At 45.7% G+C, this 25,328-nt stretch overlaps 1 protein-coding gene across 1 annotated transcript; it reads left to right on the top strand.

Annotated features, from left to right (window-relative positions):
• The first annotated feature begins 1,593 nt into the window (after positions 1-1,593).
• LOC120388016 (claudin-16-like) lies at positions 1,594-25,025 on the top strand. Its single transcript, XM_039509553.1, has 5 exons — positions 1,594-1,707; positions 3,537-3,639; positions 5,483-5,647; positions 20,850-21,041; positions 24,934-25,025. Exons 1-5 carry the CDS (start codon positions 1,594-1,596, stop codon positions 25,023-25,025), a joined length of 666 nt encoding a protein of 221 aa, XP_039365487.1.
• The last annotated feature ends 303 nt before the right edge of the window (positions 25,026-25,328 follow it).

Below are 25,328 nucleotides of genomic sequence, written 5' to 3'. Positions count from 1 at the left end.
GTCCAGGCATGTCTGGGGGCGTTTCCTGAGTCTCCAGGCAAGGTCGAGCAATTCCCTTGGTGTGGTTTCATGCAAGTGAGTCACTACGTTGTAGCTGGTGACGGGTTGTTTGACACCCCGCTCGGTTGTTGGCTATTTTCCTTGCTGTTGCCTCTGGGGAGCTAATATCTGGCTGATTCCCCCAATTTACAGCATGTTTTATTGACAACCATACAACAGAGTTCTCATAAATTCGTATGCATTAATTATATACATTTATGGATAGAGAAACGACTTTCAGCAGCTCATAACCTTTCCCCTCATACCTTACAACGCATGCTTTATATTCAAGTTCACAATCATGTATAAATGAGGAATATGGGGGTTACAGAGCGCTCCCCCAAGGTCACACAATGTCACAGCCACTCAGCTCACTGCAGCACAAAGAGCCATGGGATGTGCCCCCAGAAGTCTTAGCGACACACACAGATGAGTGCAGCCCTAGTGAGGACCCAATTACTCAGGTATGGCTTTGCACTGTGGCTGCTAGGCAGTGGTGAATGTTACACACAAGTATTGCAGGACCACGAGGATCAGAAGTTCCATGACATCATTCCAGACCTTTTTGCGGGAGCCAGAATGGGGTCCTAGAGCATTCCAATGGACTCAGACACCGGCGCTAGGCTAAGGCGAGTACTGAAACATAGGTGCCGATCACCTGAGTTAACTCTGCCATGAAGACTTGTTGCCTCTTAATATGCACATGAGCGCATACATGCACAAACATCCCCACGCACATATAAACACATGTGCATTCATGCACACATATATATACACACATACACACATGGGAACTCGTCAATGTTTTAATAAAGCCAGTATATTCCTATTATGCTGTTTATGATCAATTTCAGCTAAGAGAAGAAAATGTTTGTAGCGTACCAAAAGTATGGGCTACACCGCCTCCCAAAGGAACCTTTTTCCATTTCAAATGGACATCAGTCATTTTTTCATCCACCTCTGCCTCTCCAGTGGAACAACATGTACCCCCTGTCGCTTGCTTACACTCATTCTGACCACAGGTAGTTTAACCCCATTATTCCCGCTGTGCAGAAACCTGGAACTACATGGTTTAACCCTCCAGGACCAGACCCACAGTCATTCATGCCCCTATAGTTGTTAGGCACTGGCGAGGCAGTGAAATGTTCCTGTTGAACACACTCTGTGTGCGTGCAGAGGCTGAGAGTGCAGAGTGTTCGGTTTGGTAAGAGAATTGTTTACCTAACTTTTGTTTGACATTTGCCTATTAGAGATTGCTTGCAATCCTGCACTACAGTTCTGGAAACAATGGGCGAACTGCTGGCCGCATGGACATCAAGGGGTATTTTGCCGTTGACTTTAGTTGAGCCAGGACTTCATTCTCCATCTCTTGAGTTCAGCCTTGGTTCTAAACAGTACTGTGTGGGCACCACAAATGGTGGGGAATGTAATAGTTCCTACTTTGGGGATCAGGATGTATAAATAATGCCAGGCTAGACTCGGGTAGTTCACTTTTCTTCAGGGGTGATGTGTCAATGTCAACCCACTGTGCTTTGGGGTCCTGCAGTGTTCCAGATGACTGTGATCTTCCAGCTGATGGCTTTCTGCCTGGGTCTCCTCTCCACCCTCCTCCTCGTCATAGCTACCTGCACCGATTGCTGGATGGTTAATGCTGATGATAGCTTGGAGGTGAGCAGAAAAAGCACAGTCTTTTGCTCAGTGTTCAGTGATGTGACTAAGGAGATGCTTTACTTTATGAAGTATCAGTTAAAGGTGTCCGTTTTTTTGCCCCGTTGCATGAATAGGGCCACAGAACATCTGCATATATTTTCATAGCTGTGTCGTACATGGAAATAGATATCAACTTAATGGTTTTTTTTAATGCAAGCTTAGAATTTGCAGAATATTTCACAATGTAGCAAAAATTGTGGCAGGCTCATGAAATCACTGGCCTGATGGTTCACAGCTGTAGCAAAGAAAGGCACAGGTCATACCATCTCTTCCCTCTCCTTGCTCTGCCCCATGGCTGCACCCCATGAAGCTGAAGATGACCCAAGGACGGGGCATAGATGGGTAGATCTTATCCACCATATGGTCAGTAGACAGTGTTTTGCATTTAACATGTTTCATGTATTTTATAGTTTCACAGAGTTTAAGGCCAGAAGGGACAATTAGATCAAAGTCTGACCTGCCTAGAACCAACCAGAGAATTTCACGCAGTTACCCCTGTGTTGAGCCCAGGAACTTGTGTTGGCTTCAAGAAAAGCAGCCAATCTTGATCTGAAGACATCAAGAGATAAAAAATCCACCACTCCGCTTGTTAGTTTGTACTACTACGCTCACTGTTAAACGTGTGCCTTGTTTCTAATTTAAATTTGTCTGGCTTTACCTTCCAGCCATTGACTCTGGTAACATCTTTTTCCACTAGATTAAAAAGCCTTTAGAATCTGGCATTTTCTCCTCCTGAAGATATTTATACCTTATTGTCAAGTCACCTTTTAAGCTTATTTTTGATCATTTAAGCAGATTGAGCTCTGAGACTCAATGCAAGGTATTTTTTCAGCACTCAAATCATTTTCATGACTCTTTTCTGCTCCATCTCCAGATTTGTGCCAGTGATCTACAGAGAGTTTTCAAAGTGTCACAATTGTCTGGCAGCTCATAGAATATTAGGGTTGGAAGAGACCTCAGGAGGCCTTCTAGTCTAACCCCCTGCTCAAAGCAGGACCAATCCCGAACTAAATTATCCAAGCCAGGGCTTTATCAAGCCAGGCCTTAAAAAACCTCTACGGTAGGCGATTCCATCACCTCCTTAAAGCACTCATTAAAGTGCTTCCCCACCCTCCTAGTGAAATAGTGTTTCCTAATATCCAACCTAGACCTCCCCCACTGCAACTTCAGACCACTGCTCTTTGGTCTGGCATCTACCACCACTGAGAACTGCCTAGGATCCATCCTCTTTGGAACCTCCTTTCAGGTAGTTGAAGGCTGCTATCAAATCCCCCCTCACTCTTCTTTTCTGCAGACTAAACAAGCCCAGTTCCCTCAGTCACTCCTCGTAAGTCATGTGCCCAAAGCCCCAATCATTTTCGTTGCCCTCCGCTGGCCTCTCTCCAATTTGCCCACATCCTTTCTGTAGTGGGGGGGCCCAAAACTGGACAGGTGTGGCCTCACCAGTGCCAAATAGAGGGGAATAATCACTTCCCTTGATCTGCTGGCAATGTCCTACTAATACACCCTGATATGTCGTTAGTCTTCTTGGCAACAAGGGCACACTGCTCACTCATACCCAGCTTCACATCCACTCCCCCAGATTAGTGTCATCTGTAAAGTTGCTGAGGGTGTAATTCAGCTCATCATCCAGATCATTAATGAAGATGTTGAACAAAACTGTCTCCAGGACCGACCGTGCATTGAACCGTTGATCACTCCCCGTTCGTTTAGGCTAGCCCCAGAGGATCATGGAATTTTTTTTTGCTTGTGTGTCTCTATCTCTAATTCATTTCTTCCTCTTCTAGGTCAGCCTCAAATGCCGGGGGCTGTGGCGGGAATGTGTCACCAACGTGCAGGATGGCATCAGGACTTGTGACCAGTATGATTCCATTTTAGCAGGCCATCCATGTGAGTCCTGCTTGTTATGATGAGAGTGGGTGTTCGGGAATAGGGTGTTTTTACAAAAACTTATGTTACAACGTTAAGCAAGTCATTGTGATTTGGACTTTGCATTGAGCTATATAGTTTGCCTCTTCCCATTCTAACAACCAACGCAGTAAAAAATCCACTTTAACCTTTAACTAAACACACATAAAAATATTTAAAACGTTAAAAACCCAAAGTGAAGTAAAACATGTCACCTCTTTTCCTTTAGTTGTTTAGATTCTGATTAGCAGTCACATTTAGATAGTATTAAAAGCTTCGATTGTGTAATGGCGGTATAAAAACCCTGGGCAAGAAGGGGTTAAGAGATTATTTTGGGTTCAGCCAGCCCCATCCTCCAAAATCTGCAGCAAATGCTCCATCTGTTGGAGGAATTAAAAGACAAGAAATTAGCTCATTCGGGCAGCAGAGCAGATCTGCACCCACAGCTCCAGCAGAGCAGAGGGACGACTAAAGGCTCTGACAAACCTGCCCAAAGGGGCACTACCTGAGGGAAAGGAGGACCCACTCCAGACAACCAGAGAGGCAATAGACCCCTCTCTTCCATCTGTGGACCCTGGATATTTGTTGCCTCCTCATATGTATTTTGGTTTGGACTTCCCAACATGGAACTGGTTTGGACTAAGCTGACCCAAGGGAAGGACGAGAGGAAGTGGCCAAGGGAGGACAGCCTTAAGCAACCTTGTTTGCCAGAATACTGGTAGCACAAAGGACCCAGGCTCCCCTCCCTACAGCGCCCTTGGCAATCAGAGGTTGCGGGCATGACCACTAGGTCACGCCCCCAACCAAACTGAAAGCGAAGACTATTACGGATTAAGATAAAGGGTTGCGCAGATCTCAGCTGGTGTCCATTGCCATAGCTCTAATGATGCCAACGGAGATTTGACAATTAACACCAGCAGAGGAGCTGCCACAGTCAATTTAAGATGATTTTTTAATTGTTCTTGTCATTATCCTGAACAAAGGCCTTATCTAAACATACGAGTTCTACCAATGTATCATACATCGATGTCGACGGTGGGCGTTGACTCTGCATCAGCTGCATTACAATTAAACCATGCATCCAAACAGTGCTGTGCTACCTGTATAGTCACACTTCATTGTACGTATTTGCCTGGTAGACGTCCCAAAGTTTTAAGTGTGGTGGAAAGGGAAAATAACTATTCTGAAATTCAGGCACCTGTGTCTTGTGTAACATGGTGAAATCGACTTCAGCTACGCTATTCACATAGCTGAAGTCGCGTACCTAAGTTCGACCCCCCCCCACCAGTGTAGACCAGGCCTAAGGGTAGGTCCATACTTACCCGCCGGGTCGACGTGGAGAGTTCGAGTTCTCGGAGTTCGAACTATCGCGTCTGATCTAGACACGATAGTTCGAACTCCGAACGCGCTCCCGTCGACTCTGGAACTCCACCACCACCAACGGCGGTGGCGGAGTCGACGGGGGAGCCGTGGAGTTCGATCCCGCGGCGTCTGGACAAGTAGGAAATTCGAACTAAGTTCGACCCCCCCCCGTAGTGTAGACCAGGCCTTAGACAACACATTAGGACTGAACAAGGGGTCTCCATGGCTAAGCTAGACCAAGCCAAGGCTTTTTGCAGCTGGGGGTTGTACCAGACTCATATCCTCTTTGGATTGGACTCACAGGGGGACCTGTAACAAACACTCATCTGTGGTTTACAATAGCACACGTGTTACCCATGGAACAGCAGCACGCCTAACACAGAGTGATACAAGGTGTTTGGAGTCAAAGCCATACTGTCATGCTTGTGAGCTGTCCAGTTTTTGCTTTGTTCGCTTTTCTCAGTGAAGATCGTGGTGACGCGAGCCCTGCTGATCACAGCAGACATTCTGGCGGGCTTGGCTTTGATTACGCTGCTGTTGGGTCTGGACTGCATCAAGTTTCTCAAGGAAGCGCCTCATATTAAACTGAAGATGTGCTACATGGCTGGCTTAACTCTTGGCCTTGGAAGTAAGTGTTCCAAAGCACCAGCAATCTGCCTTGTCAATAACAAACCCTGGACCTGGGGAGTGGTGCTGACTGAGTGAAGCTGGGGCTGGTGGAGCTGGATAGGCTAGAAGAATATTGAGTGGGACAGGGTCAGGTCATGGTGATGCTGTGGTGTGTTATGGGTAGGATAGAACTGTACTGTATGTGATAGTCTCAACTGGAGGGAGAGGATGTTGAATTGATTGCTGTGGGTCAGTGGCCTTCAACATTTCTAGACTACTATGCCCCTTTCAAGAGTCTGAATCCTTTTGCGTACCCTCAAGTTACAACACACTAAAACTACTTGCTTGCAAAATAAGACATCAAAATTACTGAAGAATTGCTACTTTCTCATTTTTACCATACATATATAAAATAAATCAATTGCAATATAACTATGGTACTTACACTTCATTGTATAGTAAATAGAGCTGTACAAAGACGTTATGGATGCATAGACTTTAAGGTCAGACGGGACCATTATGATCATCTGGTTTGACCTCCTGCACAATGCAGACCACAGAATCTCACACACCGACGCCTGTAACAAACTTCTAACTATGTCTGTTATTGAAATCCTCAAATTGTGGAGTCCTCCAGCAAGTGAACCGTGGCCCATGTTGCAAAGGAAGGCAAAAAAACTTCCTGGGCCTATGCAAATCTTCCCTGGAGGAAAATTCCTTCAGGATCCCCAACTATGGTGATCCGTTAAACCCTGAGCATGTGGGCAAGACTCACTAGCCAGCACCAAGGAACTCAGATCCCAGCCCATTTAACATCCCATCTCAGACCACTGGGCATACTTACCTGCATCCCCTCCATAAACTTATCAAGCTTAGTCTTAAAGCCAGATATGTCTTTTGCTCCCACTACTCCCCTTGGAAGGCTGCTCCAGAACTGCATTTCTCTAGTGGTTAGAAACTTTCAACTAAAGTCATTGGGAATATGAAATTTTAGTTTGTACTGACTTCACTAGTGCTTTTCTGAAGCCTGTTGTAAAACTAGACAAATCGCTAGATGAGTTGATACACCTCCGAGAAGACCTTTGCTGTTACGTACCTCTGTTAGAGAACCACTGATGTAGGGCAGCAGTAGAGAGACGAATGGAATGGCATTGGGTGGGGCAGGGCGGATGGGGTGAGTGAAATAGCATTGGGTGGGTGGAGTGAGTTTTGGGTTGAAAAAGGATGAGTTGGGAATAGTGAGGATGATAAGGGTGCGATGATAATACATATACATAAACACACGTATATTCTTCTATACAGTGATTTTGGATAGCATCATTGAGTGGGACTTGCATAGAAACCCAAGGTCTGGTCTACATTACAAAAATAGGTTGTTGTAAATCGCTAAGCACTCATATTTGTCTCCAGCTGCCCCATTCATAGAATATCAGGGGTGGACGGAACCTCAGGAGGTATCTAGTCCAAACCCCTGCTCAAAGTAGGACAAATCCCCAACTAAATCATCAGGGCTTTGTCAAGCTTTACCTTAAAAACCACTAAGGAAGGATATTCCACCACGTCCCTAGATAACCCATTCCATTACTTCACCACCCTCCTAGTGAAAAAGGTTTTCCTACTATCCAACCTAAACTTCCCCCACTGCAACTTGAGACCATTACTCCTTGTTCTGTCATGAGGTACCACTGAGAACAGTCTAGATCCATCCTCTTTGGACCCTCACCTTCAGTAGTTGAAAGCAGCTATCAAATCCCCCTTCATTCTTCTCTTCTGCAAACTTAACAATCCCAGTTCCCTCAGCCTCTCCTCAAAAGTCATGTGCTCCAGTCCCCTAATGATTTTTGTTGCCCTCCGCTGGACTCTTTCCAATTTTTCCACATCCTTCTTGTAGTGTGGGCCCCAAAACTGGACACAGTACTCCAGATGAGGCCTCACCAATATCAAATAGAGGGGAATTATTACGTTCCTTCGATCTGCTGGCAATGCCCCTACTTATATAGCAACACAATATTTATGACAACACAGTAAAACCACCTCCCTGGAAGGCCTACTTAATGCAAGTGTAAACACTGCATGAGCTGTGTCGACCCTAACAGTCCTCCAGCAGCTATCCCACAATGCCCCTTTCCCTGCGACAATACCACTATGTTCAAAATTTTAAACTCCACCATCTGTGGGTCACAGAGCCCAGAAGCCACCACTCCTTCAGCGCCACCTCTCTTGTGTGCAACTGCCCACTGACCAGATCAGCTCCATGCTCTCAGAGAAGTACTTGATGCGCTTCTGCCTAGAGTAGATGAAAGTATTTGATTTCTTGGGCCTCTGGGGAGAAGAGGCTCTGCAAGCACAGCTACAGACCAGCTCTAGAAATATGAACATCTATGAATAGGTTTGGACAGGGGATGCAGGTGATGGGCTCCAACAGGTATCAACAGCAGTGCTTTGTGAAAGCCAAGGAACTGCTCCCAGCATAACACAAGGCCATGGAGCACAACAATAGATCGGCTGCTGCAGTGCAGACCAGCCATTTCTACAATGAATTGCCTGCCAGACTTGGCAGAGATCCTATCAGCAGCCAATAGCCTACTGTGGATCCATTAGAGACATAGAATGCTGCCATGAACAGCAAGAAGTAGACAAACCAGGGCACCTGGCTCACCTGCTCAAGATTCTGCCACAATCTGGCCAGTCCAACCAAGTGAGCACAGATGAGCCTGATGAAGGGAAAGGGAACTGGGATAAGTGTTTAATGACGTTTTTCCTTACAATGTGGCCTAATTGGGTCGTGGCCCAGCTGCAATTACTTTCCCAATCAGCCCAGCTTTTAGAGCTGCAGCCCTCTCCAGCGCAGCTCTTTAAATCCCTCAGGGCAGTAGTGGGTAACCACCCCGCTACATAGTACAACAGAGTTGACAGAGTTGGCATCTGCTTTTAATTCCCCTATTGCATTAGGCGGGTGTGGGGAACACTGAACACTTTGTTTATGTGACATTTATTCTCCTGCGAGATCTCAGTGAAACTTAGGTGGAGATAATCTGCAGTTCCCTCCCAAAGTTTCTAAGGATGGCTGCCTTATTTCTTCATCCGAGGCAGAACACTTTTCCACGCCATTCTGTGATGAGTTTGGCGGGCACCAGTGCAGTTAGCAGGCTTGTGGTATACAAGGAATGGGTGGCTTTGGGACACCAGAACAATCCGTGGCCTCTGTGCTTTGTGACCCTCAGGCCTTAGATATCACCTAAATTCATCACTGCCTCTGAAACATAGTGCCTATATTCCTATGCCTGTGAATTAGGGACCGAAATTTTATAGCTCCATGCAACAGAAAATCTTTCCCCACCTCACCCCTGACAGGCCCATACTGACCATGGCTGAGGCTGGAGAGGGTGCTGTACCGAGGTGCTCCAAAACTGGTGTCTATATGCAAGTCTTATTAAAAGTATTTAAAGAGAAGGGGAGCTTTGAAACGTCTCTTTCCCTTTTCCTTGTAACTTTAAATCCAGTGGTACAGCTTTTTTTCTCCAGCCGCTTCTGGCATGGTAACCTTGAGGGGTGCCCTCCTCTGACCCACAGACCATGTGACAATGAGGAGGAGGAGAAAGAAGAGGACTAGGAAGGATATGTGCTGTGAGAGCCTTCAAGCCAGTGTTTCATTGGCCCGTGAACAAAGGGCTTGACGTGACTGACAGCATGGACAAGGAAAGAGAGGACAGGAAAAAGGCCCATGAGTCCTGGCAGGACAAAGAAAGGGAAATAAGCAGGGACAGCCTGGGATTTCTCACGGAGCAAGCCCAAATGCTGCAGACCCAAGTTGAGCTACAGATCCAAAAGTCCTCGATTCTCTGCCCTTTGCATTCTTTGGAGAACTCCATGATTACTTCGCCATACACCCTCCAACATACCACACAGCATCATGTATTCCTACGTTTACCACTTCACGCTACAAGGAGAGCAAGAAAAACCACAGCTTCACATAAACTGATCTGTGGGAACCACCACTGGGATATGTGTGGCCACAACAGACTATATTTGTTCATTCAAATGGATGTATATGTTTAATTCCTCGCTCATTTTAAATTTTCATCCCATTATTTTAAAAATGTGTATAACATTGCATATGGGTTTTGTTGCACTTTGATTTTTCAGCATGGTTTATTTCCATCCAATAAAGTACTATGTTTAGTTAATCAAATTATCTTTATTAGCTCACCGCAAATACACCAGAGTGCATAGTGCTAAGTCAAAACAAACAATATTCGTAAATGTACACTTAGAATCACGTATCAGAAGGATAGCCGTGTAACTCTGTATCTGTAAAGCAGCAAAGAGACTTGTGGCACTTTATAGACTAACGACTTATTGGAGCATGAGCTTTCGTGTGTGAATATCCACTTTGTTGGCTGCATGTCTCACAATTCATAGTTTCAGGAAGACACCCAGTCATATTTATAAATATACAGCAAGCACTGCACAATTCCTAGTAGCACCAAAGAACCAGAGAACACTCCAGCACAGAATACTGCTGACCACTAAAGTACCCTTTCAAAGACGTCTCAACCAATAGCTCCATGTTGGGGGGGTCCTGTAATAGCTGTTGTGCCTGGTTGGTCACTCCATCACTGCCCCCAAATCTGGGGGCAACTTTTTCCCACTTTGTCTCACAGATGTTATGCAGGACAAAACAGGCAGCTACAAGCATTGGGATATTTTTCTCTCTGAGATCCAAGCTAGTGAGTAAACACTTCCAGCATCTCTTCAATCTACCAAAGTACATTCAGCTGCCATTCTGCATCTTGTGTACTGGTAGTTGAATCTTTCCCTGATGCTGTCGTGGTGGCCAGTGTACGGCTTCATGAGTCAAGGGAGCAAAGTCCCCCAGAATCACTATTGGCGTTTTGTTAGTGCCAGTCTGCCAGTCCCTGCTTGAAGCTTTGTGAAGCTGTTTTTACAGAGGCGGGGAACACATACCTTCCAGAGGTGCTGAGGGGAATGCATCTTCAGTTGATCAAAGGCAAACAGAGCCTTTGTGGACTAGGCAAATCAGGCCCTCTATTCAGAAGTGTTATTAGGGGTACTACCAGGCTAGAGACGCCTTTAATAAATCACCTCGCTATTGGCAGACGCCGGGAATTGCTGCACCCCCACGTACATCCTTGGGTGCAGCACAATTGCCTATTGCTGCCACCTTCGACAAATCCCTGGTGAGTCCCTTGGGATTTCTACGGTGTCCCTAGTAAACTCACGTTTCACAAACAAGGTGTAGAGGTGGGTTTTGGCAAATTTCTCCAAGACAGTGTGCACTTGATTATGGCACTCCTGACTTTCAGAGAAAATGAGGATGTCATTCAGACAGCTAACGGCACAGGCGCAGATGCCAGGAAACAGAGCTGAATGTAGGGGGAGTTTGAGTTTGTTGGGCGGGCGAGGGGAACTGTGCGGTGGTCTGGTTTTGCCTTAGGTTTGTTTTTGTTTGTTTTTTTTCCCTTGACAGCTGCTTAGAAAGGAAGGCAGCAGTGGTAGTGACCTAAGGAATGGACGACAGTAAAGATGAACAGATGTGGAAGCTGCGGGATGTACATCATTGTGGAACGGGTACCGAAAAAGAGCTTTGTTTGTATGAAGTGCTACCTGACAGACCTGATGGAAGAGAAAATCTGAGGTTTGGAGATGCAGGTGGAAACTATGGTTGAGGTTTGAAGGTGATTGGACCAGATAAAGCCAGGAAGGCAAAAGTTAACACTCGCAGATGCAAGCTAGGCTGGAGAAATCTGAGAGGTGACTGCTGGGTGAGGAAAGTGACCAGTGGGACGCAAGTGACTATGAGAACCAGGCAGAGGAAAAGACGGGCTAGTGAAGGAGAAATAGAGCTCAGGAACAGGTTTGCTGAGTTGGAAAATGAAGACGGGGCACATCAGGCAGTAACAGAAACGATGCGCCAGAAAGAAGAATAGGAGAAGAGTCAGAATAGGGGAAGAGTCTTCCTATAAGAAGAGGGGAAGAATCAGATGCGATAGTCAGAGTCCAGCCTCCCAGGCGGACACAGGATGACTCACAAAAGAATGCAAAGGGGAAAAAAGATGAGAGGACTTGCAGCCAGAAAGAACAGGAAGTAGGCTGGAGAACCACACCAACACCAGGAAGAGGCAGGTCTATGTGATTGGGGACGCCCTACTAAGAACAGTCAGGCTTGTAACCATGGGCTGATGCGGAGAAGAGACAAGTGTGCTGTCGGCTGGGAGCTAAAATATTGGATGTGAACCTGAGGTTGAAGAGGAGCCTAATGGGGACAGGAAAGAATCCACTGATTGCTTGCACATAGGAACAAATGCTACTGATACATTCTCAGTAAAACACATCAAGAAAGACTATACCAGGCTGGGGAAGACACTTAAAGAAATGGCAGCTCAGGGACTCTTCAGTGGGATTCTACCTGTCCTTAGAGGAGGAGAATGAAGACGAAGTAAGATTATGATGATCAACATATGGCCCAAGAAGTGAAGGCACCTTTGGGATGTTCGCTCACTGGGAGGCATTCATGGACAGAGAACTGGACTCCGTCGGAGGAGATAGGGAAATAGACTTCTGGGAAGGAGGTTGTCATAACTGATTAAAAGAGTTTTAAATTAGGAACTCAGAGGAGACAGGAGATACTCATGTAATTTGCCATGCCTTATTCTAATATTTATTGGGAGGAAAAACAAGTAAGAAAGGATCAAGAACTAGAGCAAGGACCAGCAGTGGGTAGGCGAATGGACCGTAGGAGGAAAGATAGTGCTGATACCAGTGAAGCTAACAGTCAGCTATATAATTATGTGTGATTATGGGAGACTTTCATGTCCTAGATATAGACTGGAGGACAAGTAATACACACTCTAGCGGGGGTGTAGATTTCCATGGAACGGATAGCTCCCAGATTTCTTCACCAAATAATATGTATTGGTGAGTAGAGAGGACCATTTGGAAGAACTGGTTGTAGGGGACAACCTTGGTTCGAACGATAATGCGTTAATTTAGTTTAAACTAAATGGAAGGACAAACAAAAATAGATCTGCATTTAGGGGCCTTAATTTCAAAAGGGAAAACTTGAAAAAAGGAAGGGCATTGGTGAGGGACGTGGATTGGACTGAAGAACACAAGGATCTGAATATGGAGGAGGCTTGGAATTACTTGTAATCAAAATTGCAGAAACTATCTGAAGCCTGCATCCCAAGGAAGGGGAATAAATGCATAGGGCAGGGTTGCAGACCAAGCTGCACGAGTAAGCATCTCAAGCCTGGTCTACACTAGGCGTTTAAATCGGTTTTAGGAGCGTAAAACCGATTTAACGCCAAAACCGTCCACACTAGGAGGCACCTTATATCGATTTTAATGGCTCTTTAAACCGGTTTCTGTACTCCTCCCTAACGAGAGGAGTAACGCTAGTATCGGTATTAACATATCGGATTAGGGTTAGTGTGGACGCTGATCGACGGTATTGGCCTCCGGGAGCTATCCCACAGTGCAGCAGTGACTGCTCTGGACCGCAATCTGAACTCGGATGCAGTGGTCAGGTAAACAGGAAAAGTCCCGCGAACTTTTGAATATTTCCTGTTTGCCCAGCGTGGAGCTCCGATCAGCATGGGTGGCGATGCAGTCCAAAATCAAAATAAAAAAAGAGCTCCCGCATGGACCATGCGGATGTGATCGCTGTAAGGGCAGGCAAATCCGTTCTATCAGCGCTCCGTTACAGAAGATGAAATTCAGAATCCTTTTTTAAAAATCTCCAGACAGACGCCATAGCAGGGACTCAGCGCACTGCAGCGTGACAAGCGTAACGGAAAGCCAAAGAATCAAATGGATGCTCATGGACTGGAGGACTGAAGCTATCCCACAGTTCCTGCAGCCTCCGAAAAGTATTTGCATTCTTGGCTGAGCTCCAAATGCTTCTAGGGTCAAACACAGTGTCCATGGTCAGGGCATAGCTTGGCAATCTACTCACCCACCCCCACCCATCCCCAGAAGCGAAAGGTAAAACAATCCTCTGACTCTTTTACATGTCACCCTATCTTTACTGAATGCTGCAGATAGACGCGATAGTGCAGCACTCAACACCAACATCCTTGCTCCCCCCCCCCCCGCCATGGGTGGCTGATGGTACAATAAGATGGAAATCCATCCTCATCATCAGCCTCAGCTGATGGTACAAAAGGACTGGTAACCGTCCTCGTCATCAGCCTATTGGCCCTAATTTTTTCTGGTGGATGGATGGTGCAATATGGCTGGTAACCATCCTCATCATAGCAACAGGGGCTGAGCTCCATCAGCCCCACCCTTCATGTGTAAAGAAAAGATTCAGTTGCCCCTGGACTAGCAGTGGGATGCTGGGCTTCTCTCCTACACACTGCTTAATGTCCTGTCTGGACTATCATAGCAGCTGGAGGCTGCCTTCCACTCATTTCTCACTAACAAGTCAGTGTCTCTTATTCCTGCATTCTTTATTAATTCATCACACAAGTGGGGGGACAATGCTACGGTAGCCAAGAAAGGCTGGGGAAGAACGGAATCAACAGGTGGGGTTGTTACAGGAGCACCCCCTGTGAATAGCATACAGATCATAATTTCTGCAGGCTCTGACACAGAGCAGCTGTGCTCTCTGGTTCTATGATACGGTGGTTCTCCAGTACACTTGCCTATATTAGGCAGCACTGATTCTATTTTTAGATACCAAAAAGGAGGATTGACTCAGGAGTCATTCCCAATTTTGCTTTTGCCCCTGGCTGATCGGCCAGGGCACTTATGACAGCAGCAAATGGTACAAAACGATGGAAGGTGCAATATGGCTAGTAACCAATCTTGGCTTTTGCGCCCCTGGCTGATCGGCCAGGGGCGCTAGCAGCAAATGGTACAAAAGGACTGGTAGCCATGATCATCCTCAGTTCCAATTTATGGAAGGGTTTGGATGGTGCAATATGGCTAGTAACCATCTCTGCTGTCATGCAAAAGCAAAAGCATGCTTCTGTGTAGCGCTGCTGAATCACCTCTGTGAGCGGCATCTAGTACACATACGGTGAGAGTCACAAACGGCAAAACAAGCTCCATGATTGCCATGCTATGGCATCTGCCAGGGCAATCCAGGGGAAAAAGGCGCGAAATGCTTGTCTGCCGTTGCTTTCCCAGACGAAGGAGTGACTGACGACATTTACCCAGAACCACCCGCGACAATGATTTTTGCCCCATCAGGCACTGGGATCTCAACCCGGAAGTTCCAAGGGGCGGGGGAGGCTGCGGGAACTATGGGATAGCTAGGGAATAGCTACCCACAGTGCAACGCTCCAGAAATCGACGCTAGCCACGGACCATGGACGTACACCACCGATTTAATGTGCTTAGTATGGCCGCGCTCCACCCGATTTTATAAAATCTGTTTTACAAAACCGGTTTATGCAAATTCGGAATAATCCCGTAGTGTAGACGTACCCTCAAATCGGTGATTAAGAGAAAGAAGAAAGCCTACCAGGAATGGAAGATTAGATGGATTAGCAAGGAAAGATACCTCTTGGCTAAGTATAATGAAGAGTTTAGGGATAGTGGCAAGGTAGCTAATGGGAATGAGAATATGGAACTAGATATTACCACATCCGAGGTGACATCAAAATTCAAAGTTAATGGGAATAAATTGGGAGGCCTGGGTAATTTGCATCCAAGTATATTAAAGAAACTGGCACATGAAATTGAAAACTCAACAGCAATAACTTTTCATGCATATGGTTATGCCCTATGACTTGAGAGTTGCTAATATAGTTGCTATTTTTAAGAAAGAGAAAAAAGTGATTGAGGAAACTACAGGCCTGGTCGTTTGACCGCAATAGTATGCAAGATCTTGGAATAAATTTTGAAAGGAAAAAAAATCCCTGTAGACGTAGATGTAAATGGTAATTATCATAAAATACAACAAAAGGTAGACCAACCTGAACTTTTACTTTGAGAAGATAACTGATTTTTTTTTGACAAAGGAAATGCAGATCTCATCTACCTGGATTTCAGTAAGGCATTTGATACAGTTCCAGATGGGAAATTAATAGTTAAATTGGAGGAGCTGGGAAATTAATATGAGAATTGAAAGATGGTTAAAGGGGAGACTGCAATGGGTCATACTGAAAGGTGAACTGTCAGGCTAGAGAGATGTTACTAATAGAGTTATTCAGGGATTGGTCATGAGACCAATTTTTTAAAACATTTTTATTAATGACCTTGGCACAAAAAGTGGGAGTGTTCTAAAAAAATTTGCAGATGGCACAAGATGGGAGGTATTGCCAGACTATGATGACCTTGAAAAATGAAGTAATACAAATGTGATGAAATTTAATAGTACAACGTGCAAGGTCAAGCACTAACAAGAATTTTTTGTTATAAGCTTGGGATTTTTTAGTTGGAATTGAAAGAGGAGGAGAGCATTGATTGATCACAGGGTGACTATGAGCGACCAATGTGATGGGGCCGTGAAAATGGCTAATGTAGTCCTAGGATGTGTCAGGCAAGATGTTTGCAGTAGAGGAAAGGGAAGTGTTAGATTTACAATTATTACTAACACTGTAATAATTGTAAAAACACCGTATTGCACTGGTGATACCTCATCTTGAGTATTGTGTACAATTCTGGTCTCACATGTTTAAGAAAGAAAAACTCAAACTGGAACAGGTGCAGAGATGGGCTACTAGGATGATCTGAGGAAAGGAAACACCTGACATATAAGAGAACACTCAAAGAGCTTGGTTTGTTTAGCCTAACCAAAAGAAGGCTGAGGGGGGATATGATTGCTCTCTGTAAATACATGAGAGCGATTAATACCAGGGAGGGGGAGAAGTTATTTAAGGAGAAACAATGTTGCCACAAGAACAAATGGATATAAACTAGCCATCAATAAGTTTAGCCTTGAAATTAGACAACGCTTTCTAACCATCAGAGGAGTGGAATGTGCTCTTGTTACCAAAAAGCCTAACAGTATTTTGGGCTGTATAATTAGGAGCATTGCCAACAGATCAAGGGACGTGATCATTCCCCTCTACTCGACATTGGTCAAGCCTCATCTGGAGTACTCTGTCCTGTTTTGGGCTCCACAGTACAAGAAGGATGTGGAAAAAGTGGAAAGAGTCCAGCGGAGGACAACAAAAGTGATTAGGGGGCTGGAGCACATGACTTATGAGGAAAGGCTGAGGGAACTGGGCTTGTTTAGTCTACAGAAGAGAAGAGTGTTGGGAATTTGAGAGCTGCTTTCAACTCCATTCCAAAGAGGATGGCTCTAGACTGTTCTTTATGGTACCAGATGACAGAACACGGAGTAATGGTCTCAAGCTGCAGTGGCGGAGATTTAGGTTGGATATTAGAAAAAAACTTTTTCACTAGGAGGGTGAAGTACTGGAATGAGTGGTGGTCTCCTTCCTTAGAGGTTTTTAAGGCCTGGCTTGACAAAGCCCTGGTTTGGATGATTTATTTCGCGTTGTTCCTGCTTTGAGCAGGGGGTTGGACTAGATGACCTCCTGAGGTCCCTTCCAAGTCTGATAGTCTATAATTCTATTAATTCCATGTAGCGAAACTGCAACTACTGGTAGCAAATATCTACAACTGTTGGTGATGTGACACTAGATGGGGTGGCTCTGCGTAACTACAAAGAATTCTTTTCCAGGTGTCTGAGTGCTGAGTCTAGCCCACATGCCCAGGGTCTAACTGATTGCTATATTTGGAGCCATGAAGGAATTTTCCCCTGTGTCAGATTAGCAGAAATTCTGGGGTTTGTTACCATCCTCTGCAGCATGGGGCATGGGTTACTTGCAGGTTTAAGCTACCATTAAATGGTGGATTCTCTGTAATCTGAAGTCTTTCAATTATGATTTAAGGACTTCAGTATTCAGCTACAGATTATGCGTCTATTACAAAAGTGGGTGGATGAGATTCTATGGCCTAGATTAGCATTATGGTCGTTTCTGGCCTTAAACTCTATGAGTCTATAAGGTTTTCTGGGATAAGGTTTACATTGGGATTCTGCTGCATAATTAGCTAAGGTCCAGAAGCTCTTGAAAGCTTAAATTAAATGCTGGAAAGTTGCAGAGGTGCTGAACAATCTAAATCTAAACAAAACACTCAATGTGACCATAGCCGGTACAGAGAGCAGTATTCCAATTATATCCTTCCCAGATCCTTACCAGGTTATAAGCTTTGTGTAGGTCCAAGTTTGTGAAACCTTGGCAGAGTGTAGTCTTTCGAACAGGTCATTAATAAGTGGTAAGAAGTACCAGTTTTTGATTGTAATATTGTTCAGCACTCAGTAGTCCACACAATGCTGAATGGAACAGTCTTTCCTGGCCAGAAATATGATTGGATCCCCACTGGGGATGAGGAGGAGTGAACCTCTTCTGCAGGTTTTCCTTCAGATATTTTGGGAATAGCTGTACTTCATATTTGGAGAGTGAGTAGTTGTGCCCAAAGATACCCTCTGCTTCTGGCTGGAGGTCGATGGAGCTGTCATGGCAATGAGCCCAAGTGATGAATGAGCTGCATGAACTAGCCCAAACTGAAGGATTCTTAGGTAGTCTGAATGGAAAATTACCCCTAATGGGTAATCACCCCTAATGGATGATTGGTCTTGATGAAAGGAGTGACCTATCTATTGCTTCTTCTAATTTGGGAGCTTCTTTCACTGGATGGGGTAATTATGTGCTTGGGAAAACTCCATGAAACTGCCTGAGGCAAGTGACTCCACCAGTGCCTCGAGGGTGGTGTTGGGCATTGCAGGCCGCCAGAGCCAAAGAGAGTACTGGAGATGTGTTCGACACTGCCTATCGCCGGGGTATTGGTACCTGAGTGTTAGTGTGGGCTACTGGGAAGAGAGGACGGTGCCAACCCAGCTCAACTCAGCTACTGAGGCTGCAGCTTCGCAATTCCCAACCCAGGTGCAGCTCAGACCTTGGCAGGACAGGTTGATGCAAAGAGTCCTGTTTCACCACATTACAGACAGAGGCACTATGTCCAGTGTTGAGTCTTCTCCAAGTCAGAGAGATGGGTCCAGACATGCTCAACTAGCATGATCCTGAGGTGATGTGGGGAACCAGATCTGGCAGCCTGGAAGGACCAAGTGGTCGTTGATTTTGATCTATAGGTCAAATAAGGCTATGTCTATACTACCCGCCCGGGTCGGCGGGTAGCGTTCGACTTCTCGGAGTTCAATATATCGCGTCTCATCTAGACGCGATATATCAAACTCCGAACGCGCTCCCATCGACTCCAGAACTGCACCATTGTGAATGGCGGTGGCGGAGTCGACGGGGAGCCGCGGACTTCGATCCCGTGGCGTCTGGATGGGTGACTAGTTCGAACAAAGGTAGTTTGAGTTCAGCTACGCTATGCGCCTAGCTGAAGTTGCGTACCTTAGGCCTGGTCTACACTAGGGTGGGGGGGCGAACTAAGATACGCGACTTCAGCTACACAAATAGCATAGCTGAAGTCGAACTACCTTAGTTCGAACTTCTTACCTGTCCAGACGCCGCGGTGGTGGAGTTCCAGAGTCGACGGGAGCGCGTTCGGAGTTCGAAGTATTGCGGCTAGTGTAGACCAGGCCTAAGACAACCAAACCAGATGAGGATTGCAACATGACAGTTCATCTTTTAAATTGTCCAGGCTGGAAATGATATTGCTGGACAGCCTTTCTCCATTTAGTTTCTACTGTCAAACATTGGGATTCTGCTAAGGGCCAGCATCCCTGTTGCAACACTTCGGCCATACACTGGTCTACCCTAGGGTGGGGGTTCGATCTAAGGTACACAACTTCAGCTATGCGAATAACGTAGCTGAAATCAAAGGACCTTAGTTCAAATTACTTACCCGTCCTCACGCCGCGGGATCGAAGTTGGCGGCTCCCCCATCGACTCCGCCACCGCTGCCGCCTTTTGCGGTGGTGGAGTTCCGGAGTAGATGGGAGTGCATTCGGAGTTCGATATATCGCGTCTAGATGAGATGCGATATATAGAATTCAGAGAAATCGATTGCTACCCGCCGATATGGCGGGTAGTGAAGACGTACCCTGTTTGTAGAGCGACTGCTCACACTGTCAATGACTGGGATGTGGACGGTCACGCCTAGTGGTTGGACCAGGTGTCAATAGCCAGGAATTGGAGCCCACCTTCAGAGTCAGAGGCCAGATGACAGAGACAAGGGTCAAAAGCGGATTACATGGAGTGAGGCTGGGCTGGGGTCAAGGCAGGGGCAAGGCTAGGAACAAGCTGCCATAATAGCTATCACAGCCATGAGCATCTGCTTTAAGCTGCCGCTGAACCACTGCTTCTGGGCTTCAGCTCCAGTCTGCTGACTCTTCTAATCATATAGCATAGCCAATTAGACTACCTACTATAGGCCAGCTATGCTCGTTTGGTTGCCCAGAGGCCAGCTCTTCTGCAGGTCCTAAATCCTGACCTACTGAGGCAGAAGCCACAGGCTGCCCTCGTTCAAGATGGTGCCCATTTCCCTACAGATGAAAGTGAGGCTGCACCTAGTAAACATGGCCACTGTATTCCGTTGTTCCCAATGGAACTGAAGCCTGACTTTAAAGGAGGATACTCACCCTCGAGCTCTATGATTAGAAAACTGGACAGGAAATTGGTGGGGGTAGAGGAAAGGGACAACAGCAGAAAAAGATGGGTGCAGTTAAATGCGGAGCAGGGAATGTTCAATGGAGCAAAGGAAATGGGGGGAGCGGAAGGGTCAGAGGGAGTGAAGGGTAATTTGGAGGGGGCAGGAAGAGGTTGAGGGGTGCAGACAAATAGTGGAGCAGAGACGCAGACTGTGAGGAGTCGAAAGCTGGGAAGGGAAAGGGAGGGAAATGTGTGGGAAGCTGAATTGCAGCAACAGGAGGGGAAAGGAGACTGTTGGAGGGGTGTGGAGAGACAATGTGAGTAGGAGAGGGATGCCTGGTGGAGCAAAGGAGACAGGGAGAGGACAAAAAGGGCAGTAGTAGGGGAGGCAGATGGAGAGGGAGTAGTAGCCTTCTCCCCTTCTCTTCCCCTCCCCAAATATTATAGTATTAAAAAAAAACCTCCTGACTTTTGGAGTCTGACTCATGATATTTGACGCCTTTGGATTAGCAGCCCTCGTCAGACTGGCCTGGCCTGTCCCCCTAAGGAGACTGGCTGGCGTGGAGTGTGTAGGGAGCGTTTCGTGCTGGTGTTTCTCAGCAGAATTTGTTCTTTGGCTAGGTGTCCTTGGCATGGTCGGCTCCGTGTGGTATGCAGTGGATGTCTATGTGGAGAGAGCTACTCTGATATTACACGACGTATTCCTGGGGATCCACTACGACTTCGGGTGGTCTTGCTGGCTGGGAATGGTTGGTTCGACAGGTTGCTTTATAGCATCCATCATGCTAACTTGCTGCCTTTATATTTTCACAGGTCAGTAATGGCAATACCAGTATACTAGGGACAAGTCAATTACAAACAGATTTGCAAACTGTCCAGTGTCTTCAGAAATCTAATGACACAAAGCTTGAAACTTTTGGCCCAGATTTAGGAGAAAATTGTAGACGTTGAGGAATCTCATTAATCGAGCAACATTAAACGTGTTGCTTTACGTATAGCCATTGGACTTTTCTTGACTAGAAAAAATGGTTGAGGTTAGGTTAGGTTTAGCTGATATGTGCTTGCTAAACCAGATGTAAACGCGTCCTTTTTCCTCATGCAGATACAGGTTAAAACCTCAAGTTTTGGCTTAGCCTAGAACACAACCATCCCCTTTCCTAGTCAACACCATGCCTGATAGAGCAGAAAACAAGACTTCTGCTTTAATACAAATATTATTATTATTTAGCCAGGAAAATAATTTAGCTAGAGAGCCAGCTCAGAAATATCAGGCTATGTTCCATGGTCTATATTCAGTTCTGACTTGTCCCAACTGAAATCTAGAGTAACTCCACTTAAGTCAATGTATTCTGGATTTGCCCTGGCCGGTGTATTTGGCCTTTTATTGTGATGCTTGCCTTACTCCCCCAGTGCACAGGGATTTCTGTGTTATTCTCTACGACATAGGTATGTAAAACGCTCACTTCCTGTTAGTGGAAGCTTTGTGACGGGGAGTTTGTAGGCTTGCATGTTAAAGAAGGCTCAGTATTGGCTTTCATCTCCAGTTTGTTTCAAGCCAGTGAAAGAAGAACCTGTAAACAAGGCAACAGTCAAAGCCTCCAGGGTGTCTGGATGGGCCGAGCTGCTGACTCCAGAGCAGAAGCCCTCATGTGGCTGGTCTTCAGACGTGCTGGGCCACACATAGTATACTGAAGTAAATGGGAACTGCAAATTGCCTTTGACAAAATGGCCCCGGTGTCCTGCCTCAGAGGATGAGATATTAGCTCCTGTCAAGGCGTCTCCCTCCCCTCCACTTTCCCAGTATCACATGGACACTGAGTGATTGTGACAACCTGCTCCGTGGATTTACCTTCTTGGCTCAGAATGGAAACCCAGCGGCCCAACATAATCAGGTACAGTCAGTAAAAGGCGCACGTTACACACACTCCCCTGGGCTCAGCATCGCTCTGGCTTTTCAACACCCATTTCGGGTTTGGAAAACACGGTACCATGAATGTGGGCTTTCAGCAGACGATTACTGGCCATATATTAAAGCATCCCAGTGTCACTACAAGCTGTCCCGTGACTCTCCACTACCTATGTGGCTGAAGCCTCTTCCCTCCATCTACCGCAGGCAAGAAAACTGGAAGCAGACCTTGTTCTAGTTCTCTATGCCAATGTCCCCTTTGGGCTGGATAATTGTGACTACTTGAGTTGAACATGAGATTCTTAGAAGGCGTGAATATCAGCATTCAAACAGGGCAACCGGAAGACAAGAAGTAAACTGGCCTGATGAAATGGCATAGTCAAGAGGTTATTCAAGCCAGGGGGGTCTCAGGAAATTGAAGTCCCGTCATGGTGAAGCCAAGAAAAAGGAGCATAAACTATGACAGGCAGAAAGAAAGGATGAAATTAATTAGAAGGCTGAAATGGAATCTGAAGCACAAATAGCTAAAGATATACATTAAAAATTTCAAAAACACCTTTGTTTCATTTTCAAAATAATTAAGTACCAGATCCTCAAAGGTATTTGCCAAACTCCTCTTGATTTCTATGGGAATTAGTTGCTTAAATACATCTGTAGACCTGAGTGTGAGGTGCGTAGGGGTATTTCAGTAGAGCATTATGACCTCAGTGGAGATCAGGGTCCTGTTGTAACAGATGCTGCACAGACACAGAGCAAGAAACGCTCGCTGAAGAACTCATGGTTCAGTTCCAGTTAGACTTAGGGTATATCTGCACTTGGAGATGGAGTTAAATTCTGCCTTTGATCAAGCTAGCATGCAAAAAATAAAGTAGCGCTGCAACTGCAGAAGTGGTGGGAGGAGTTAGCGCCTGCCGAGCACATAACCGTCCAAAATGCTATGGGCTTCACAAGACCATGACGACATTCTATTCTTAGTACACTAGCCTGACTAGAACTTGAGCAAGCATGTCCCCTCAAGGTAGAAATTACACTCCAGATTGGAATTGTCAATGGACCCTAAATTTCACTGAACCTCAACTATGAGTTCTTCATGGAGTGTCTCAAGAAGGACCTGGTGCCTCTAGGAGCTCCTGGACTCTAAATATAAAGCTGGCTGTATTTTAAATGAGCCTTTTTGAGGGTGCAGAAACAAACCATGCCGATGTGCAGAAAGAATAGCAAATATGGCAGGCGACCAGCTTGACTTAAAAATGAAATGTTCATTGAGCTTAAACACAAAAAGGAACCTTGCAAAAAGTGGAAACCTGGAGAGATGTCTAGGGAGCAGTATAAAAATATTGCTCGAGCATGCAGGGCTGTAATCAGAAAGGCCAAAACTGCAGTTGCATGTGAAGGGTAACAAGAAGGGTTTCTACAGCTATGTTAGCAACAAGACAAGTCAGGGAAAGTGTGGGACCTTCAATGAATGGGAGAAGCAACCTAGTGACAGATGACGTGGAAAAAGCTGAAGTAGTCAATGCTTTTTTTGCCTCGGTCTTCACAGACAAGGTCAACTCCCAGACTGCTGCACTGTGGGAGTATGGGGAGGAGGTGAGCATCCCTCGGTGGTGACAGAACATGTTAAGGACAATTTAGAAAAGCTGGACGTCCACAAGCCCATGGGTCCAGATCTAATGTATCCGAGAGTGCTGGCTGATATGATTGAAGAGCCATTGTTCATTATCTTTGAAATCTTGTGGCGATAAGGCGAGGTCCCGGACGATTGGGAAAAGGTTCCCATCTTTAAAAAGGTGAAGAAGGAGAACCCGAGAAACGACAGAACTCACCTCAGTCACTGGAAAAATACTGGCTCACTTGGAGGAGAGTAACGTCATCAGGAACAGTCAACATGAATTTCCCCAAGGGCAAGTCAAGCCTGACCAACCTGATTGCCTTCTATGATGAGATAACTGGCTCTGTGAATATGGGGAAAGCAGTGGATGTGAGACATCTTAACTTTAGCAAAGCTTTCATTATGGTTTCCCACAGTATTCTTGCCAGCAAGTTAAAAAAATATAGGCTGGACTATAAGGGGGCTAGAAAGCTGGCTACATCCTTGGTCTCAACGGGTAGTGATCAGTTGGCAGCCAGTATCAACCAGAGGTTGGTACTGGGACCGCTTTTGTTCAACATTTTTATTGATCTGGATGATAGGATGGATTGGACTCTCAGCAAGTTCACAGATTACACTAAACTGGGGAGGGAGAGGTTGCTATGCTGGAGGGTAGGGATAGGGTCCAAAGTGACCGAGACAAATTGGACAAGTGCATATTAAGGACAAGTGCAGAGTCCTGCACTTAGGAAGGAAGAATCCCATACACTGCCACAGGCTAGGGACTGACTGGTTAAGTGGCCGTTCTGCAGAAAAAGGACCTGGGATTACAGTGGACAAGAGGCTGGATATGAGTCAGCAGTGTGCCCTTGTTGCTAAGAAGGCTAACGACATATTGGGCAGCATTAGCAGGAGCATTGCCAGCAGCTCAATAGATTATTGCTAGATAATTCCCCTCTATTTGGCAATACTCCTAACTTCAGATACAGAAATGACACATGCATACAATAAGATAATCCTATTCAGTAAATCATAACCTTCCCAATGATAGCTCACATGACACATCTTGCAGAAAATATATATTAGTTATGCCATATTCATATCATAATAATATAGCTACAAAGACTAGTGTCGCAACTTGACTTCACATCTTCTCTAGATTATAATCTTTCTCAATTACATTATTTTAAATCTTTTGTCTCTGTCAGCTGCTAGACCCTCCAGGAGACCTCAAAGGGCCATCTACCCCTGTAGTAGAACTGCCACTGGGCGGATGTATGTGATAAACTCCCGAGTATAATTAAGTAGCCGTACCTCCAAGGATACCTGCCTTCAGTCCCATTCTTTGTGTCTGCTGCGCTCCCAAAGCGATCAAACCTCCTGAAATTGCCAGAGTCAGAGACTGTTCTACACAGCATGGATTCCTTTTCTTTGGATTTGCTTTTGAAGTAAAGACATCATGTCAGGTTCCGGCTTGTGACAGTGGCTCTTTGACCGCGTGCAATTAATTTTCCAGAACCTTGATTTCTTTTTAGGGCAATTAATGCAAGTTTCTGTAGTGTTCTTTAAGTGTAGACTAGTTGGAAGGGTCCTTAAGGTACTC

This window comes from Mauremys reevesii, linkage group 21 (genome assembly GCF_016161935.1).
Source record: "Mauremys reevesii isolate NIE-2019 linkage group 21, ASM1616193v1, whole genome shotgun sequence".
NCBI classification, from domain to species: Eukaryota; Metazoa; Chordata; order Testudines; family Geoemydidae; genus Mauremys; species Mauremys reevesii.
This window is presented reverse-complemented; position numbering and strand designations above follow the sequence as displayed.

What these genes read in the sequence shown, in the direction of transcription:
- LOC120388016 (XM_039509553.1), top strand. Translation starts at nt 1,594, where the DNA reads ATGACTGTGATCTTCCAGCTGATGGCTTTCTGCCTGGGTCTCCTCTCC. An exon ending in ATGCTGATGATAGCTTGGAG is followed by an intron (nt 1,708 to 3,536) that starts GTGAGCAGAAAA and finishes TTCCTCTTCTAG; the next exon opens with GTCAGCCTCAAATGCCGGGG. An exon ending in CTGCCTTTATATTTTCACAG is followed by an intron (nt 21,042 to 24,933) that starts GTCAGTAATGGC and finishes TGTCTCTGTCAG; the next exon opens with CTGCTAGACCCTCCAGGAGA.